The 20,900-nt window shown below is 50.0% G+C and overlaps 1 protein-coding gene across 2 annotated transcripts; it reads left to right on the top strand.

The window, feature by feature from the left end:
* Positions 1–4,497: 4,497 nt before the first annotated feature.
* Positions 4,498–17,100, top strand: SERPING1 (serpin family G member 1). Of its 2 annotated transcripts, XM_059405137.1 has the most exons (8): positions 4,498–4,604; positions 5,151–5,228; positions 6,683–7,115; positions 8,872–9,006; positions 11,128–11,331; positions 11,522–11,661; positions 15,346–15,565; positions 16,593–17,100. In XM_059405137.1, exons 2-8 carry the CDS (start codon positions 5,175–5,177, stop codon positions 16,844–16,846), a joined length of 1,440 nt encoding a protein of 479 aa, XP_059261120.1. In that variant the 5' UTR covers positions 4,498–4,604; positions 5,151–5,174; the 3' UTR covers positions 16,847–17,100. The 2 variants fall into 2 exon arrangements, with proteins under 2 accessions (XP_059261120.1, XP_059261128.1); XM_059405145.1 differs by lacking the exon at positions 4,498–4,604 and having other exon boundaries at positions 5,051–5,228.
* The last annotated feature ends 3,800 nt before the right edge of the window (positions 17,101–20,900 follow it).

Below are 20,900 nucleotides of genomic sequence, written 5' to 3'. Positions count from 1 at the left end.
GAGATCACAAGTAGGCAGAGAGGCAGGCAGAGAGAAAGAGGAGGAAGCAGGCTCCCTGCTAAGCAGAGAGCCGGATGTGGGGCTTGATCCCAGGACCCTGGGATCACAACCTGAGCCGAAGGCAAAGGCTTTAACCCACTGAGCTACTCAGGTGCCCCAAGACAAATAAAAACTTAAAAAAAAAAATTTCATCATCCAATATGTATCTACAACAAACGGTAATTTTTCTCCGATAGAAGAGTGGCTATACTTTTCTTCCCCAGCATCATGTGTGACAAAGAGGAAGGGGTTTGTTCCTCTGTGTTGCAGACATGAATTTAAATCCTGCTGTTCTGGATTTAAAAAAGATTATATTTATCTTCTGAGAGAGAGAGAGAGAGAGAGAGAGAAAGAGAATGAGTGGGGGAGGGGCAGAGGGAGAGGGAGAGTGAAGCAGACTCCCCATTTAATGCGGAGCCTGACCTGGGGCTCAGGACTTGATCTCACAACCCCGAAATCATAACCTGAGCCAAAATCAAGAGTCAGAAGCTTAACTGACTGAACCACCCAGGCACCCCTCGATGATGAGATATTTATATGGCTTGTAAGGCAATCAATGGTAATTGCATTTTAGATGTTGAAGCAAAGAACAGGTTTTTGGTTTTTTTTTAAGATTTTATTTATGTATTTGACAGACAGAGATCACAAGTAGGCAGAGAAGCAGGCAAAGAGAGAGAGGAAGGGAAGCAGGCTCCCTGCTGAGCAGAGAGCTCGATGTGGGGCTCAATCCCAGGACCCTGAGACCATGACCTGAGACCATGACCTGAGCCGAAGGCAGAGGCTTAACCTACTGAGCCACCCAGGCACCCCCAAAGAACAGTTTTGAGTCTATCTACCTACTTACCCCTCTATCTATTTATTTTTAAGTGAGCTTTATGCCCAACATGGGACTTGAACTTGCAACCTTCAGATCAAGAATTGCATGACTACTGACAGAGGCAGCCAGGTCCCCCAGAACAGTTTTCATTGCCTTTTTTTTTTTAAGTTTTTATTTATTTATTTGAGAGAAAGAATGTATGTGCACATGCATGAGTGGGGGGAGGGGCAGGGGAAGAGGGCGAAGCAGACTCCCCACTGAGTGGAGTCTCAGGACCCCAAGATCATGATCTGAGCCAAAGTCAGATGCTTAATTGACTGAGCCACCCAGGCTCCCCACTTCCCAGAACAGTTTTTAACTGGGTAAGGGACCATATGGGTTCCATGTCCAACTGAAGCAGGACTAGGATGTTGGCTCCCTGTTCCCTGTCAGACACAGTTGAATGAGGGATGGGTAAGTCCACTTGGCATCCAGGGGACAGGGGAGGCCCTGGGGCAGTGCGTGGAAACAGAATCAGCAGGTCAAAATGAGAAGTCACAGTCGGAAGAGGACCAAACTGACAGCTGAGCCAATCATCCAAACCTTGGTCTTCTATCCCAAGAGGTGGCAACAGAGAGCTGGAGTCAAAGGTTAGAGACAGAAATGTAGCAGTCAGACTACTGGTTAAGCTGCTGAGTAGTAACAAGTGTAAAGGTGCGCAGGCAAGAGAGTGCTTTCTGGAACCAACATGCAGTCAGGGGGTTTGGGAATCAACCCATTTGTCCTGCAGCATAAGACCCAAAAATAGTGTGTGATACATCCGTACAGTGAAGTCCCAGGCAGCCATTCGGGAGAATAGATACAGCTGCCAGTAATGACATGGAACAAAGCCCATGGTACTTGGGGTGCCTGGGTTGCTCAGTGGGTTAAAGCCTCTGCCTTCAGCTCAGGTCATGATCCCAAGGTCCTGGGATGGAGCCCCTCATCGGGCTCTCTGCTCAGCAGGGAGCCTGCTTCCTCCTCTCTCTCTGCCTGCCTCTTTGCCTACTTGTGATCTCTGTCTGTCAAATAAATAAATAAAATCTTTAAAAAAAAAAACACAAAAAACAAAGAAGGATGCAAAAGACTGTGTGTGTGGGTGCGCGTGCACTCAGTGAAAAAGAGAATTCTGGAAGAACATGGCTAAGTTAGCAGCAGAACTGGCTACTGCCTTATAATGCAAAAAGACCCCAACCTTTGGGGTTATCATTATTGTCTCTTCCAAATGTTTCTATTTTACCTTCATTAATAGCAGACAGAAAACTTGTGTGTCTTATCCATTTGGGCAGGTCAGCATCTGACATTACAGACAATCACAGTAAATAAGAAGTAAATAAGTCAGAGCGACTCTTCTTCCCCTCCAGTGGCATTTCTCAGCAGGGTTCTGAAGAGAAGCTGAAGCCCTAATGCCCGGCCTATTCGTTTACTGTCTATGGGGGAACTAAGAAAACAGTCACTCGAACAGTTCCCCATGATCTGAGAATAAGATGACCCCGATTCTTCTGCCCTATTTCCAAGTTTTGGATCACTTTTCTTCAGAGGAAGAACTACAGGTGTATAGTTTTTAAGAAAGAGTCCACCCACAGTAATTCGTACTTTTACTATCTGAGGAACCGCCTGACAAAAAACACTCAAAGCCTAACAAAATGCTCTCAGGGCAGAAGGAGCTTTAATGAGAACTTGGACCTCCTCCAGGAAGCCTACAGTGGCAGAAGCCATGTACATGTCCTACAGGGGGAAGAGGTCCCCACCATCAGGGAAGGTTCTCAAGGCAGAGAAACCCTAGACCTGCCTCCAGGGTTGAGGGAAGGACTTAATTCACAACCCTAAGCTGACTGACTTTTGGAACACCCATACTAGTGAGAAATTCTGCAAACCTTGTGATTGCGTCAACCTGAGGCCATTCGCGTTGGGGGAAAATGCTCATATCCCTGGCCTCGGTACCAGCTTCCTCAGCCAGGAGAGTCTCCAAAAAGCAGAGACATCCTCTAAATGTCCAGAGTGGCCATCCTCAGTAAGATGGAGGAACGAGACCGACCCAAAGGCCAGGGAAACCTCTCCATTGGGTCTTGTCCACCATGAGATGGGTCCACAGACCACCACACTCCTACAGCTGGCCAGAGGATGTTCACTCTGATGCCTGCTTCAGGTCAGTCCTTTACAGGGGTTCATACAGGACTGGTGGCTCAGACCCACTTGATCCACAGCCCGGCTCTTCACTTACTTGCTAGGTGATGTTGGGTGGACCAATTAATGCCTATGAGTCTCTCTCTCTTTTAAATTCAAGAGGAGATTATTATTAGCACCCATTTCATAGTTGTCATGAGAATTATTAAGGATGAAGGATGTTGCTTTCCACCACTTTCTTTTTGTTGGGCTGGCCCATTTCCCAGAATCCACAAGCTTAGTGAGCCTTCCAGGCCCCCAGCTTAGGCCTGGGGTTGGGGAAGTGGTACTGTGTGTGTCTCTATGCCGAAGGAACTTCCCCATGGCTCAGAAGGTTCCCAAATCGGCACAGGGAATGGAGCACTGATAAAGCTGGTGCAGAGATTCTGTGAATCCTTTCCAATGATCCCCAAGGAGACACACACCTTTTCTATCCTCTGTCCTTGGTCAGGCCCATCAAACAGCAGTTCTGAAGCTAACTTTCCTGACTGTTCCAAACAGGACAGGCCCACCAGTGAGATGATCATAGGACTCTAGAGCTATATTATTATATTATATCATCAGACACTTCCTTGCTTTGCAAGAGGTTGCCAGATTTAGTAGATAAGATGAGAATGCCCAGTTCATTGTGAATTTCAGCTAAATGAGAGAAAAGATTTTAACCTATGTCCCAGTATTGCATGGGACACCCTTCTAAAGAATTTTTGTTGTTGTTGATCTGAAATTCAAATTTAACTGGGCTTCTGTATTTTATCTGGCAACCCTGTGAAGAGAGTTAGGTGCTAAGGGGGAAACAACTGAGGGTCTAGCCAGGCCTCAGAGCTAGGTCTGCTGGCTCCCAGCCACGGCCCCCCACACCCACCGCATCTGCCCCAGTTGCCGGCTTTTCACATGAAGGGGAAAGCTTGCTGGGCTGGGTGTCTCAGACTCTGCTTCACAAAGGGGTAACTACTGGCTGGGAGTCTCCAACAGGAGAAACAGAACACCCACACAGCGCAGGGAAGAGGGGGGTGGAGGTTAGGACTCCAGGCCATTTAGGTCCCAGTCCCGGCTGTTTTCCAAGGGAGGGTGATCACCCACCAGACGTTTAACTGCTTTAAGGCCCAGGTTTTTAAACTATCAAATGGGCGCAATGGGACCTGTTTCCAAAGGGTCACTTTGAGGATTAGCTGAGCAGAGCAATTCCCGAAAAGTCGGCTGCTTGTCACCTACAGAGCACATTTTGGGACTCCGCAGTTTTTATCAGAACCCATGACGACGGAAGAGGAGCTTCGGTTCCTTGGAGCTGAGACGTTCTACCCAAGCTTCCCCACCCTCGGCTGCCTGCCGAGGGGCTCAGGCTGAATTCAGGCCCGGCCCACAAAGACCCGACGGAGGGGTCCGGCCCATCCTCATTTACGGGAATTCACATCAGCGATCAATCATCCTTAATTTGTAACCGGGCAGTGTCCCGGGCCAGCCAATAGCCAAGACCGACCCCACCGCACACCCCACCTCCTTGACCCTGTGGGACTGTCCGCGCAGTCGGCGCTGAAGCTGTCCAGCCACGGGGAGTTTGGAGCAGGTTTGGTGATATGGTGGGGGGGGGGGGGGGGCTTTGGGAGCGGGGTGTCCTGATCTTCTCCTTTCCCGAGTTTCCTGCCCCCCTTTCTTATCTCTGAAGTTTCTTCAGTCTTGCTTCCACCGAAGACTTCTGTCCTACCCTCCGCCCCCACGTGCCCCTCTTCCCGGGGCGCCCCCGCCCCCGCCCGAGCTGTGGTGCCCAGCCCCCTCGGGACCTCCCCTGCCCCCGCTGCCTCTGGTCGTCATTGTTAGACTGAAGCAGGACTCTCGGGGTGGAACAGATGTATGGAGACCCGGGCTTGGGAGGGGGAAGGAAGGGCCAGCGGGTGCCGGGAAAGGGAAGCAGTTCGGGGAAAACAAAATAGGGGGAGGAGCCTGGGAGAAGGTGGGCGGGGGAGCGGGAGGAGGAGGGAATTCGTGCTTGGGGGCTAAGTCCCGGAATGGAATGGGGGCGGGCTCAGGGTGGTGGCTGGAGACCGGGGAGTCAAGTGGAGGCCCCCAGGACCCCAGGGCTCGGCGCTGACAACGTAGCCGGCTGGCTCCGCAGGTCCGGGCTGACGCCGCCGCCCAGATGGCCTCCAGGCTGACCGCGCTGACCCTCCTGCTGCTGTTGCTGCTGGCTGGGGTGAGTGGCCCCTCTGAGGGGGGCTGAGGATTAACCGTTGTGGGCCCGGAGAATGAAGAGAGCACCTCTTGGGATCAGCAAGGGTGGTCCTTGCACCGGGGTTCAGAGAGAGCGAGGCAAGAGCCGGGTTCTAATCCCGGCCCTCTGCCCAGCAGTTAGGGTGGCCTTGAGCAAGTCGATTCTCCGAACCTACCTGTATTGGTTTATAAAGTGGAGAATAAGGCGGAAGGGCCAGAGAGAGCCAGGAGATGGACAGCATTCTGTGATCCAAGAGCAAGGGGTTGCAGCTGAGCTGTGCGGTGGGGCCCTGGCTGCGGAGAGCTAAGTCCTTCCTGGGCTGCACCTGTCAAAACGCCAGGAAAGGCAGCTGACTCGGGTTTGCGTGGAGGGTTGGTGGAGGATCCCAGTGAGAGGTCCCATCGGCTTGGGAGTTTGGGAGTGGGGGGGGGGGGGGGGGGGTGGCCTCCTGCTTTGGCTATCTGTTGAGGGTAGTGTGTGGAAGTTGGCCTGGGGAGTGCCCTTAGAGAATCTGTAGGTGCTACCGTGGTTAGCGAGGGATCTAGAATCACAGTCAGACAAGCAGCTTCTGGGTAACCCTGAGCTTGTTACTATCTCAGCATTGGTTTCTTTTATCAGTGAAATGGGAGAACACATGTTTTCTCAACCCAGAAACCATGACATTTGGGGGGTGGAAAATTCATTATGAGGGGCTATCCTGTGCATTATTGGAATATTTTGCCCTACTCCGGTTTCTCCCCACTAGATGCCATTAACATCTCTGCCCTACCCCCAATTCCCTTCCCTTTCCTGTGATAACCAAAAATGCCTCCAGGCATTGCCAAAAGTCTCCAGGGATTAAAATTGTTTCTGATTGAAAGCCACTGGTCTATACTATTTCTTTTTCCTTCCTTACTCCCATCCCCTTCTGACTCACCCTCCCTTCCTTCTCTTCCTTCCTTCCTTCTTTCCTTCCTACCTTCCAGAATGCTGATGGTTTCCTCTAATGGCTTGCCACCCACAGTTGGAAAAACCACTGTTCTCATGCAGGGGTCAGAAGCTCAAATCTCTCTGCTGGCCTGGCAGGTGAGCCAAGATAGGCAGACACTTAAAGAAATTGCAAGAACACAAATAAATGGCAATGGACTCTCAGCTCCGAAGTCTGGGAAGCAGCTGCTCTTATGGCAGCGATTCCTCAGTGATAACAGAGTCCCTGCCCACCCCTTACCTCTGCCTCAACCCACATTGGCTCCTGCATTGCCCCTTCTTCAGAGGAACTAGTGGGTGGCAGCTTCAGGGCAGGTCCCTTAACCACCAGACTTTCCCAGGAATCAGTCTCTGGTATAGGATTTTTTCCACATCCCCACCTTCCCTTCCTGCTTTGAGTGTGAGTGCTTTGAGAGTTTTTGACTGTGCTTCATGGTAGGAAAAATGAAACTCAGTTTCTTGAATCACAGGTTAGAGCCTCCTCAAATCCGAATGTTACTAGCCCCAGCTCCACGGCAGAGAGCTGGCGAGAGGAAAGCGCAGGACAGATCTTAGAGGGAGAGATCACCAAGAATCCACCCACCGAACACGCCATGGGCTCTTCCACCTTGTCGCCAACCAATTCAACCATCGTAACAGCCAATACCACTCTTACAGCCACCACTGAGCCCTTCATCCAGTCCACTGTTCAACCCATCCAGCCCACTACTGTGCCCCTCTGCCCAGAGCCTGTCACTTCCTGCTCTGAGTTGGAGACTCCTTGGGCAGAGTCTGAGTTGAGGGAGGCTTTGATAGACTTCTCTGTGAAGCTCTACCATGCCTTCTCAGCGACGAAGAAGGCAGAGACCAACATGGCCTTTTCTCCATTCAGCATTGCCAGCCTCCTAACCCAGGTCCTGCTTGGTAAGAACCTAAGTTCTCTCCCAGTTGTATGTTGGATCCTCCCATGAGGGTTCCCAACCCAGGTGCCTACAAAGCCATGCCTTGGGGGGAAGGCCATAAACCTGGGCTACTTTGGGTGGGGGAGGTGAGCATTCATTTATTCCTTCACTTAACAGTGATTGAACAGGCTCTCTTGCTTACAAAACCCCATGGACTACGCAGGAACATATAAAACAGGGTTGAAGTCCTTAGCCGTGTGTCAGGGTACAGCAGCAAGGAAGATGAAACCATGAGCGATAGACAGAGAGTAAAGTCCTACTAATGCTGCCTACTGGCTGTGTGACCTTGGCAGGTTACTTAACATCTCTGAGCCTGAGTCCTCAGGTGTGAAATGGAAGTGGTTATACTTCAAAAAAGAAACTAGGGGCGCCTGGGTGCCTTAGTGGTTTAAACCTCTACCTTCGGCTCAGATCATGATCTCAGCGTCCTGGGATCGAGCCCCACATCAGGCTCTCTGCTCACCAGGGAGCCTACTTCCCAACCCCCCCGCCCCCCACCTGCCTCTCTGCCTACTTGTGATCTCTCTCGCAATAAATAAATAAAATGCTTAAGAAGAAAGAAAGGAAGGAAGGAAAAAAGAAAGAAAGAAAGAAGAGCGTTTAGAGCCTGGCTTAGAGGGAGGTCAAAAAATGTTAATCCCCTGTCTTCCCTCTTCCTGAGAGGTGTTCCCATGGCATAAAGCTCTACCTACACTCTCCAGTTAGGAACCCCCAAAACTGCGAGGTGTCCCCTGGGAGGCACGTTGCAGTGGATTGACTTCGGCAGATTTCTTTTTTTTTTTTTTTTAAAGACTTTATTTATTTATTTGACAGAGAGAGATCACAAGTAGGCAGAGAGGCAGGCAGAGAGAGAGGAGGAAGCAGGCACCCTGCTGAGCAGAGAGCCCGAGGCAGGACTCGATCCCAGGACCCTGAGATCATGACCTGAGCCGAAGGCAGCAGCTTAACCCACTGAGCCACCCAGGCGCCCGGCAGATTTCTTTATTGCCTAGCCTGTATGGCTCGAATCTTGTCTCCCTTCTCCACTTAACTCTGGGATCCTGAGTAGAGCAGATCACTGACGCTCTTAAACCTCAGTTTCCTCATCTGTAAATAGGGAGAGTAATTACCCTTCTGTGAAAGGGAAGTATTGTGAAGATACAGTGAGCTCATAGGGGAGGATCACTTGTGATGCCTGGAACCAAGTAAGTGCTCTGGGAGTTGTTTCTGTTACCACAGGGAAAATGGGCACAATAGATATTTGAAAATTAATAACTCAAGGGGTATTGACTCTCCATGCTCTTTTGTGATCCTCTGATTTCTCCCCTTAATAGTGAGCTAGTGTCCCTGCCCGCAGTGCAAACCTGTGTAAACCCAAACCAACTCAACCATCGTGTGAAACAGGCAGTGATTGGACTAGGCTTTCTGGGATGAAATTGGGTAGAAGTTTGGGGTTGAAATTGGGTAGAAAACAGAGAGGATTCGAAGTCCTGGGAAAGCCTAACTGGGATGATTCATCATCGTTCCCCATTGCTTTCGTTCTGACCTCTGGATTGTCTTCAGAAATAGTCGTCCCCGCTCTGATGATTGGTGATCCCCTCCACAGCAGGAAATAACCCCGCTGCCCTGACCCATGCCAGCCTGGTCCCTCAATCCTTGTCCTAATGAGGGTTGTCACGCCCAGTCCTCCAACCCCCTCCCACCCTGCAATTTTTCCTCATTTCTGCCCTTTGTTGCAGGGGCTGGGAACAGCACCAAGAGAAACCTGGAGAGCCTCCTCTCCTACCCCGAGGACTTCTCCTGTGTCCACCAGGCCCTGAAGGCTTTCACATCCAAAGGCTTCACCGCAGTCTCTCAGATCTTCCACAGCCCAGGTGAGCACCCCGGAAAAGGCCAGCGGCTGCCCAGCAGGACTTTGAGAGGACTCTGAGGAGGACCTGATGCCTCAGAAAGAGGGGAAAGAGGACAGAGGGCAGTTAGAGCTAGGACATCAAGGATGGACTGCAGAACAGGTAAGGGCCTCAGCAGGAACGCCCTTTGTCTCAGGGAGAGCAGGAGGGCCCAGACCTTGGGCAAGTCCTTTCCATTCATCAGCGCTTGTTAAAATAAGAATGTCCTTCTGCTTTCATTCATCAGTAGAACCAGAGAGCTCAAGATAAACAGTGTTTTGTTAAACTGGCTCAGAGGAATCTTGAGGCTTCTAGTTTTTGTACTTTTGTGTTCTTTGAATTTTTGGTCATTTACATATATTACGTTATTAAGATATAATAAGATTAATAAGCTTCCAAAATGATCTGATACAGGTATTTTCAAATTTTCTTCCCCAGAGCCCTGGGGTTCTGCTGAGCAGCTTCAGGAGTCATGATGGGAGCCGAGGGGCATTGGGGAGGCCAAGTGGGTGTGGGGGTACCACTTCCTGTGGGAAGCAGATAGAGCCAGGTGGGCTCTGAGCCCTCACCCAGCCTCAACCAGAGCCCTTTTAACCGTGGGCTTCAGACATGACTCTTTCAGGACAGTTCTGCTCCTTAAAAAGGTTTGAAAGCTAAAGATCTCATCTGCTCCCTCTTTATTTTATTTATTTATTTTTAAAAGATTTTATTTGTTAGAGAGCATAAGCAGGGGGAACGGCGGGCAGATGGAGAAGCAGGCTTCCTGCTGAGCAGGGAACCCAATGTGGGGCTCCATCTCAGGACCCTGGGATCATGACCTGAGCAAAAGGAAGACATGAAACCAACTGAGTCACCCAGGTGTTCCTGCCCCCGCCCCCTTAAAAGGAAAAAAAAAAATAAATTCTGGTTTTTTTTTCAACTATAAAATCAATATCATTCATTGTAGAAAACAGAGGACAGGGACGGCTGAGTCGCTCAGTCAGTCAAGCGGCTGCCTTCGGCTCAGGTCATGATCCCAGGATCCTGGGATGGAGCCCCACATCGGGCTCTCGGCTCAGCAGGGAGCCTGCTTCTCCCTCTGCCTGCTTCTCCACCTGCTTGTGCTTTCTCTCTTTCTGACAAATGAGTAAATAAAATCTTAAAAAACAAACAAAAAGCAAACCAGAAAACATAGGGAGGAAGAAGAAGGAAGAGGAGGAGGAGGGGGAGGAACAAAAAACCCACCAGCCTGGTTCTCTTAAAAAAAATACCCTCTTAAGTGGTGATGCAACATGGGGGGTTACGGGGGTGGGAGAAGAATCAATGAAACAAGATGGGATTGGGAGGGAGACAAACCATAAGTGACTCTTAATCTCACAAAACAAACTGAGGGTTGCTGGGGGGAGGGGGGTTGGCAGAGGGGGGTGAGGTTATGGACATTGGGGAGGGTATGTGCTATGGTGAGTGCTGTGAAGTGTGTAAACCTAGCGATTCACAGACCTGTACCCCTGGGGATAAAAATATATTATATGTTTATAATAAATAAAAAATTTTTTTAAAATACCCTCTTTTAGAGATGGGAAAAAAGCTGTGTCGGAGGTGATCAAGAAACAGTGCGTTTACTTATTTGCTAGAATTCAACTTAATCCTCTGTCTTGCTAGATTGCTAGAGAATACAACTGCATTCGATATTATCTGTGCAGTCCAGGAAAAATTTCTTTCAAACACTGTTTTCTTTAGTGGACTTGACCTTTGGAGAACAAAAGCCAGAAAGTCTTTCCATGAGCTTCCACTGAGGCCAGGAAGCAGAGTGGGTTCCCTGCTGAATTAAGGGAAGAAACAAGGGAAAACACTGGCAGATGGAAGTTAGTATCTGAGTTGTTTCGCCAAGCCACAGGTGCACTGCAAGGAGAGACAGCCAAGGCCTAGGAGGGGTCCTGCCCTAAGTCCAGGGCTTGCTTTCTCAGGGCTTAGTTGCGGTATCTGTAAGAGGAGTGGGCTGGACCCTGGCTCCAACCTGCAGTGAGCTGAAAGCAGTAGGAAACACACTCCCTCCCATCCTCTTAGAAGGGAGAGAATGTCTGGGGGACTCATGCTTCCCTCTCTCCACCTGCTCCCTCCTCCCAGACCTGGTCCTACGGGATGGCTTTGTGAATGCCTCTCAGAGCCTGTATGGCAGCAGCCCCAGAGTCCTGGGAAATGACAGTGATAGCAACACGGAACTCATCAATGCCTGGGTGGCAGAGAAGACCAACCACAAGATCACACGGCTGCTGGAAAGTCTGCCCTCTGACACCCGCCTTGTCCTCCTCAATGCCGTCTACCTGAGTGGTAAGGGAGCCCTGGACCCAGTAGTCTTTCCATCCCGTGTCCTTTCTCTCCTGGCTTCAAAGCCCACCCAACCCCGAATTCTACACCTGGATCCCACCGAGCTCGGCCCACCCCCTTCTAATGGGGCTTTTCAATTGTCTCCATCCTTTCTCACCAGCATTAGAGTGACCCTCTCTCTCCTTCCCTCTAGCCAAGTGGAAGATAACATTTGATCCAAAAAGAACCTCGATGGAGCCCTTTTACCTCAAATCCTCTGTAATAAAAGCGTCGATGATGAACAGCAAGAAATACCCCGTGGCCCATTTCAATGACCCGACCTTGAAGGCCAGGGTATGTTCTCGCCCCTTCCCACTCTTGTCTCAGAGCCTCTGGCGGGTCCTGATATCTTTCCTGCTACGGCCCCATCGCTTTGGAGTACTACACCCTTACGAATTCATCATGTCTACTTCTTCCATCTGTATTTCTACCCTGTCTTTTGTGCTTCTCCCCTCTCTAGCTTGGCCGAGGCAGGCATTGTTTATTTTAGGCTGGAGAGCAGGATTCTAAAGTTTCTTCATCTCTACCACGTCGAACGGCCAGAAGTGAGTCTGTTCATCTGTATCTCTTTCCCGTCAACCCACCAGGAGCCCCTGGCGGCTTGGCAAGTCCTGTGTGTCTGTGTGCCCCTGTAACGCATGCATGCGTGGGTGTGCCCGCATCTGGGAAGGTGTAGACGTGTGTGCATGTATGTGGTAGGTGTGGACGCGTGTGCACTTGGTAAATGACTTACGTTCCTTTGCAGAAATGGAGCAGTAAAATTTCAGCGGATGGGGAGGGAGGGAAGATTGACTGTGGATCCCAGAAGATTTTAGTTATTTCTAGATATATCTAGATATTTCTGCCTTGTTAGGACAACAAGACACAGATTTAGGAGATAGAAAACATTGGGAGAATACCCAGTGATGTAGTGCCAGGCTTGGTCCACCTTGGGAGGGAGATTTCCCTAACTTTTCCCTCCGCCTGGACCCTTTCTCACTCATATTGTCACGTAACTTGTTCCTTCTGCACTCCTGAGTGTCACGCCAAAGGTCACCTCTATGGCGAGAACTTCCTACTACTTCGTCTTCCTTTTTTTTTTTTTTTTTTAAGATTTTATTTATTTATTTGACACGGAGAGAGAGATCACAAGTAGGCAAAGAGGCAGGGAAAGGGGAGTGGGGGGAAGCAGGCTCCCTGATGAGCAGAGAGCCCGATGCGGGGCTCGATCCCAGGACCCTGGATCATGACCTGAGCCAAAAGGCAGAGGTTTAACCCACTGAGCCACCCAGGAGCCCCGAGAACTTCCTGTTTCTTAAAGTGGCCCCTGCCTCACTCTGAAACATTGCCCTGTTTGATTATATTCATGGTACTTCTCTTTATAGGAAATTAGGTTGTATATTTGCTTATTTTATTACAGTATTGTTTGTCTCCCTGAGATATTGTCTCTCCCCGAGGAACCGAAACCTCACCTGCCTTGTTTCCTATCCCTGGGGGCCCAGAACAATACCACATGTAATAAGTACTCATTATAGGTTTGCTGAATAAATGAATGAAGTCACTGGATGGTGGTGAAGGGTACAACCCACTTAGGGGTGCCCAGGAAGGCTTCAGAGAAAAGGTTACCTCTGACCGTTCTGAATCCTTCACGCAGGGGCGCCTGGGTGGCTCAGTGGGTTAAGCCGCTGCCTTTGGCTCAGGTCATGATCTCAGGGTCCTGGGATCAAGCCCCGCATCGGGCTCTCTGCTCCGCAGGGAGCCTGCTTCCCTCGCTCTCTCTCTCTGCCTGCCTCTCTGCCTACTTGTGATCTCTGTCTGTCAAATAAATAAATAAAATCTAAAAAAAAAAAAAAAAAGAATCCTTCACGCACCTTTCCGCCCACCCATCTCTGCCTATCTGGTAGTTGACCACTCCTAACTAGCAGAACCAGAATGGCATGGGTAAGTTTAATGTACTTGATTTTCTTTTGAAGCATGTCAGCTACCCATCAGAGCTGAATGACAGCCCTGCTTGGCCATATCTTCCCAGCCTCAAAGGCCACTGCGAAATAAAAATTAAATTCGAAGGGTAGATAAGCTGTCCACCAGCATCTCAATATCCTTCTCCCATTTAATTATCCTATACCTTTTCGCTTCAAAGCATAAAACTAGTATGTCTGACTTCTCTTAAAAAATTATAAGCACTATTTGAATAAGACACACAGATTACCCTCAGTGTACCCTGATGTTAATGCCATGGAGTTGGGGGACATCTGGGGGGCTCAGTCAGTTACACATCTGCCTTTTCGGCTCAGGTCATGATCGCAGGGTCCTGGGTTGGAGCCCCGGATCGAGCTCCCTGCTCAGTGGGGAGTGTGCTTCTCCCTCTCCCGCTGCCCCTCCCCCTGCTCATGCTCTCAAGCTCACTCTCTCTCAAAAAGGGAATTAAACAAAAAAAAGAAAAATACTATGGAGTTGGTTTACTTTCTCATACCTGTACTTAATTCTGAATCTTTCTGGGACTTAAGAGCATTTACCCAACCAAGGAGGTTAGACTTACCAACTCCGGTATGGTCGGGTTACCGGCTGGAAAAGTCAAGACCACAACATGGTAACCTTTTGGTCTGAGATTCAAGGTCAGTGCACAGGACCTGTTGGCACTGTTGACATTTTGGATTAGATTATTCTTTGTTAGGAGCACGATTGCTGGGCATCGTGCAGGATTCAGCATCATCCTTGTTTTCTTTTTCTTTTTCTTTTTTTTTAAGATTTTATTTATTTATTTGACAGAGAGAGGGATCACAAGTAGGCAGAGAGGCAGGCAGAGAGAGAGGAGGAAGCAGGCTCCCCGCTGAGCAGAGAGCCCGATGCGGGACTCGATCCCAGGACCCTGAGATCATGACCTGAGCGAAAGGCAGAGGCTTAACCCACGCAGCCACCCAGGGGCCCCTGATCCCTATCTTCTGAGAACCCATATATATTAGACCTATGGGTCCTATACCTGTGTCATACTTTTGTCTGACCACCAGTTGGAAGTCCTTTTAATGGCCAGCTTGAAAGGTAGGCTAGGATTGGCTTGTCCACAATCACGAATGCTACACTAAGACATTTATACTTAATCTTGTAGGCTGCAAAGAGCCATCAAGTCTTTAAAAGGAGGCATCTGCGTGGCTCAGTGGGTTAAAGCCTGCCTTCAGCTCGGGTCGTGGTCCTGGGGTCCTCAGATGGAGCCCCATATCAGGCTCTCTGCTTGGCAGGGAGCCTGCTTCTCCTTCTCTCTCTGCCTGCCTCTCTGCCTACTTATGATCTCTGTCTGTCAAATAAATAAATAAAATCTTTTAAAAAAAAGTCTTTAAAAGCACCAGGGCCCCTGGAGAACTTGGTTGGTAGACCATGCGACTCTTGATCTTGGCATTGTAGGTTCGAAACTCCACATTGGGTGTAGAGATTACTTAAAAATAAAATCTTTTTTTTTTTTTAAAAGATTTTATTTATTTACTTGAGAGAGATAAAGAGAGCAGGCGCATAAGTTGTGAGAAGGGCAGAGGGAGAGGGAGGAACAGGCTCACTGCTGAGCAGGGATCCCAATGTGGGGCTTGATCCCAGGACCCTAGGATCACGACCTGAGCCAGAAGCAGACGCTCAACCAACTGAGCTACCCAGGTGCCCCTGCCTCTTACACACTTGATACACAGCACACTGGAAGGGGAAGGAACAGGGTTCAGATAGAGTCAATCACTTGCCTGTATTACCTAGCTAGTCAGAAGTAGAGTCAGGGTGCCATCCTCGGCCTGTGTGATCAGAAAGCCATACTCCTTCCTCCATATCTCATGTGCATGGGATTAGACCAGCACTGTCCACCCAGCTGCCTTCCTCATTTTGTCATAAAGCTTGGGAGCCCGGGTCCAGCTGTGGCTTGTTGCGATAGCATGAACGGTGGCAGCAGACAGAAGATAAGCCTTGGGACTTAGGGGGTGGGATCCAGGAGAAGACGGATAAGGTGTGTCTCTTGTTCTCCAGGTGGGGCAGCTGCAGCTCTCCCACAACCTGAGCTTGGTGATCCTGATGCCTCAGAGCATAAAACACCATCTTGAAGACCTGGAGAAGGCTCTCAACCCCGCTGTCTTCAAGGCCATCATGAAGAAGCTGGAGATGAGCAAGTTCCAGCCCACCCTCCTGACGCTGCCCCGCATCAAAGTGAAGAGCAACCAGGACATGCTGACCATCATGGAGAAACTGAGTGAGCCCTGGCAGCTCAGGATTGCTCCTCGGCTGTTGGGTGGGGTGGGGTGGGGCTGTTCTTAAAGCATGGTTTAGCCCTCTCTAGAGTATTGTATACACCCGTAATGTCAGGTCATGCCTCAGTCCCGTGAGTTACAGGGGAAGGTGCTGTTATCCCATTGGATCGTTGAGGAAAGTGAGACTTGAAATTTACCTGACTTACCCAAGGTCCCTTGGGCTGGTTAGAAGCGAGCAAGAACACCAACCCAGGTCTCCAGCTCGACTGTTTCTACCGTGGTTCATTGTGACAAAGACACTAGGACAGGTGACCAGGATGAGTCATAGATACTCCTTCCCCAGGACCATTCATAACACTCAACCACCTCGTGGGCTACGCAAGAAGCTGTCTGGATGATAGTCTGGACCCTTCTGAGTTTGGAGGAGGCAACACTCTGTTACCTAACCTTTGGCCTCACTTCCTGATCTTGACCTCATGTCCAGATGTAGCATTTTATTTTCTGTGATAGAACTTGACTCTCTGATGGGTGAACTGGTTTCCTAGTATATGACATTACATCTTTGTATATGACCTCATTTGATAAAACATGACCTCTTTCTGATATATGACCTCACTTCTGGGGTCCTTGGAAACAAGGACATCATTTCTCAGGGTTCTTTGGCGGGTGGGGCAAGGCCTCTCACCTCGTCAGAGAAGGTGGTGGTGGGAATAAAAATGGGCCCACTGATAGAGGATCCCACGAACTCTTACCAGAAGGCACAATATATAATGTGACAAGCAGGGGAGGAGAACAAAGAGAAAACTTGACCTGGGACCAATTCCAAAGATTTAGGACAGATGTCTCCAGTAGCTGAGGCTTTCATGTTGGTCTGTCTTTTCCTTTTTCTTTTAAAGTAATCTCTACACCCAGCATGGGGCTCGAACTCACAACCCTGAGATCAAGAGTCACAGGCTCCAACGACTGAGCCAGGCAGGCACCCCTCCTGCTGCTCTTTGACTCTTTGTTTTTGTCTTGGTTATGATCTAGATTTCTTTGACTTTCTTTACGACCTCAACCTGTGCGGGCTGACCGAGGACATGGATCTTCAGGTTTCCGCGATGCAGCACCAGGCCACGCTGGAGCTCACAGAGTCTGGGGTGGAGGCGGCGGCAGCCTCGGTGATTTCTGTGGCCCGTAATTTGCTGGTCTTCGAAGTACAGCAGCCCTTCATCTTCCTGCTCTGGGACCAGCGGCACAGGTTCCCTGTCTTCATGGGGCGGGTGTATGACCCCCGGGTCTGAGACCCGCAGGGCACCAGGCTAAGGCAAGCTGTCCCCCTCCAGCCTCGCTCTCCCAGGGGCAGCCCTGCCTGGACTGGCCCCATGGCCACCTCCCGCTCTAGGTGTCTCCCGCTCTTCACGTGAAGGGCTCACTCGGGGTCTGGTGAAGGGACCTACTTCTGTCATCCCTTCCCTGTGGCTCCCCAAAGTACTTTCCACAGCTTCCTCTGGTTCAAGTTCACCAGACTCTACAAATAAAACCTGGCAGACTATGACTTCCTCTCTTGCTTACCTTTCAGTTTTAGAAGACGGGGACAACCATGACCCCTGTAAAAGCTAGTATTGCTGTGTAACAAGTCACTCTCAATTTAGTGGCTTCAAATAGCAACCATTGGCTGAGTGGTCTTGCTGACCTGGTTCGACCTGGCTGACCTTCTCTGGGCTTCCTCGTGCATCTGTAATAATTGGGGGTTGGCTGATGTATAATGGCCTCAACTGGGACACCTTGGCTGTCCTCTGCATGACTCCTGCATCCTGCCAGCAGGCTACCCTGCAATGGCAGAGGTCCAAGAAAGGCCTCAGAAAGAAGCTGTCTTTTTTTTTACCCCAAGATTTTATTTACTTATTTATTTGACAGAGAGAGAGTGCACACAGCAGGGAGTATGGCAGGCAGAGTAGGGAGCTGAGTAGGGAGCCCTATGCGGGGCTCAATCCCAGGACCCCAGGATCATGACTCAAGCCGAAGGCAGGCATTCAACTGACTAAGCCACCCAGATGCCCCAGAAAGGAGCAGTGTTTTCCATACCTTCGCTTGCATCAAATTTATACCTTTGTCCCATCAGCCAGAGCAGCTCACTTGACTGGACCTAGAGTTAGGATGGAAAGGCACTACAACGTTACAGATGAGGTCATTAATCGGAGGCTATCGTGCCCTGCTTTTGTTGTTGTTGTTGTTAGAGAAATCTCGCATGTGTGCGTGGGGAAGAGGCAAGGACAGAAGGAGAGAGAATCCAGACTTGTCTCCCTGCCACGGAGCCCATTGCAGGGCTCCATCTCACGACCCTAAGATCATGACCTGAGCGAAACCAAGAGTCAGATGCCTAACTGACGGAACCACCCGGGGGGCCCAGGGCCATGCACTCACTGCAGTCCCTGTGTCCCTTGTCCGCGACGACTATGACCGGACCAGCAGGCATTAACGTCAGGAGCTTACACAGACGGCCTGCCACGAGCCCTGCAGACCTTTACTCCCTGCCTCAGCGTCACGTGGAAAACTCGGCGAGGGGAAGTCTTGCTCAAAGTCGCGCAGTTGGGAAATGGCAGAACGGGGACGTGAAAGCATGTGTTTGACTCTGCAGTTCAGAGCCACACTCTTCTCTCTCTCTGCCCTTCTGTCTGAAAAATCTGGCTTAAATACCTGATTGATTTGTTCACTGAGTGCCTAGGGTTGCCATGGGCATGATGCCAAGCAGCAGAAGAGCAAAGAGGACTTAACCCCACTTCCTGCCTTCACAGCCTACAGCTTGATGGCACAAATAGGAAGATAGGTTTTATTTTAGTATTTTTTAAAGGTTTTTTTTTTTTTTTTTTTTTCTGTAATCTCTACACCCAACATGGGGCTCGAACTCACAACCCCAGGATCAAGAGTTGCATGCTCCAACTGAGCCAGCCAGGTGCCGCCTGTGTGTTCTTTTCATCTCTGAAGGTGTCTCAGTGTGTTCTCATTTCTAGCTTCTGCCCTTCGACTCACCGATGTTCCCTCCAACTTTGGCCCTTCTACCTCCCTCTCTCCCTTTGTCTGCCTTCTCATCCCGTTTTGGTCTCGGTCCCGTCCCTAATCCCCCACAGACTATGTTCGCACCCGCCCCCCCCCCCCCCGCTGCCCCTCCCACTGTTAGTGTTGTCAACCCAGACATGAGGACAGATTTCTGGATGTCACTCTGCTGCTCCACGGAGCTCCATCAAGCACTTGCCCTGCAGAAAGACTTGATGTGCCCATGGGATCTTTTTTTTTTTTTTTTTTTAAAGGCTTTATTTATTTATTTGACAGAGAGAGATCACAAGTAGGCAGAGAGACAGGCAGAGAGAGAGAGGAGGAGGAAGCAAGCTCCCTGCTGAGCAGAGAACCCGATGTGGGGCTTGATCCCAGGACCCTGAGATCGTGACCTGAGCTGAAGGCAGAGGCTTAACCCACTGAGCCACCCAGGTGCCCCTGCCCATAGAGTCTTAACTCCGGTCAAGCTAGTCCTGTCTGAGCTGTGTCTGAAGGGGGCGTGATCTCCTAAGGCCATCAGCCTCCAGGATGTGTGGGCTTGAATGACTGCAGCCTCCCGCTAGGGACTTAAGCTGCCTGGAGAATCTGGCTTCCCCAACCACCCTTTTAAGGAATACCCTGGTGACAAGGAGAAACTGAGGCATGGGGAGGATGGCAGTGCAAAACCTGAGCTAGCTGGGGCTAGCAGCGGGGCTCACCACTCTCTCGCTTCAGGCTGGTTCCCCTCCCTATGGCCTGGGACTGAATGCAGCGTGAGGTGACGCGAGCTTCAGTAAGCGCTGGTGGGACTGGCGCCATGATAGGTTCTGACCAACAAGCACGTTCGTTGCCAGGAGCCCAAACTGGTCAGTGTACTCGAGTTCATGCATGTTCTGGTTGCAGCTGAAGTCCCTCAGAGAAACAAAGAAGACATGAGGGGTATTCCCAGCTTATTTCCTCCATCATATCCATCCCCTGCTCTTGTTTCCTGCTCTCAGACTGAGGCAGGCCTGGCTTCCCACGTGGGCCATTCCTGGAGCCAAACCTCAGGACAGCAGGTCCCAGGTCAGAGGCCTTCCTTGCAGCTGAGTCTCCCAGGCAAGGCTGTGAACCCCACAAGGGTCACCTAGATGACTTGTAGCTCCGTGGGCACGGGGAGCTCACCACATCACAACAGACTTGATGTGCGGGGGTGCTCTTTGCACGCCTTTCTCTCTCAATGTGCAGAAGTCCAGCACAGGGTGCTGGGAGGACCCTGTTTCCTGTGTGGGCTGATTTGTATGTGAGAGGTTGTTGAAAGCAAGGCCACCTCCTAAATTCAGGAAGATTCCTTCCTACTTGGGGTGATCCTAACTTGAAGGTAGTGCTCAGTGCCCTTCTGAGATACAGACAAGCAGAGTCAGGAGGTGGAAAGTGATTCTGACCCATGAGCACGGTCCTTTGCCAATTTTTTGGACCCTCCCCACCATGCTGAGAGCCAGGTTTTATTCCTGTTTGTGAGATAAGGAAGCTAAAACTCAGAAAGATTAAGTAACTATCCAAAGGTCACACGGCTGTCAATTGATCCTATGTCGTCTGAATTCAAATTTGGTGGGTAGCTTCTTTGGCCAGGCTTCCTAACTTTCTTTCCAAACTAGACTTTAAATCAGATTTTTTTTTTAAGGTTTTTTTTTTTTTTTTTTTTTAAGGGCACCTGGATGGCTCAGTCGTTAAACATCTGCCTTCAGCTCAGGTCATGATCCCATGGTCCTGGGATCAAGCCCCACATCAGGCTCCCCACTCCCCCTGCTTCTGTTCCCTCTCCCACTATGTCTCTCTCTGTCAAATAAATAAACAAAATCTTTTTTTAAAAAGTTTTTTTTTTTTAAGATTTTATTTATTTATTAGAGAGGGATCAAGCTCAAGCAGGAAGAGGGGCAGAGAGAAGCAAACTCCCCACTGGTCAGGGATCCCGACGCAGGGATTGATCCCAGGACCCTGAGATCATGACCCGAGCCGAAGGCAGACACCCAACCGAATGAGCCACCCAGGTGCTCCTTTTTTTTAAGATTTTCAAAATTTTTAAGTAGTCTCTATGTCCAACATGGCGTTGGAACCCAAAACCCCGAGGTCAAGGATCGCAAGCTCTATCAACCGAGCCAGCCAGGTGCCTCCAATATGTATTTTATTTTCTTTTTATATAAAAAAGATTTATTTATTTTAGAAAAGGGAGCATGTGTGTGCACACACATTCAGGTGGGGTAGGGGCAGAGAGAGAAAACCTGAGGCAGACTCCGCGCGAGAGCCCGATGCAGGGCTTGATCCCATGACCCATGAGATCAT

This window comes from Mustela nigripes, chromosome 1 (assembly GCF_022355385.1).
Source record: "Mustela nigripes isolate SB6536 chromosome 1, MUSNIG.SB6536, whole genome shotgun sequence".
NCBI lineage: Eukaryota > Metazoa > Chordata > Mammalia > Carnivora > Mustelidae > Mustela > Mustela nigripes.
This window is presented reverse-complemented; position numbering and strand designations above follow the sequence as displayed.

Coding starts and splice junctions, on each gene's coding strand:
- SERPING1 (XM_059405137.1), top strand. CDS start 5,175: ATGGCCTCCAGGCTGACCGCGCTGACCCTCCTGCTGCTGTTGCTGCTG. Junction 7,116..8,871: donor CCTAACCCAGGTCCTGCTTG/GTAAGAACCTAA, acceptor CCTTTGTTGCAG/GGGCTGGGAACAGCACCAAG. Junction 11,332..11,521: donor CAATGCCGTCTACCTGAGTG/GTAAGGGAGCCC, acceptor CCTTCCCTCTAG/CCAAGTGGAAGATAACATTT.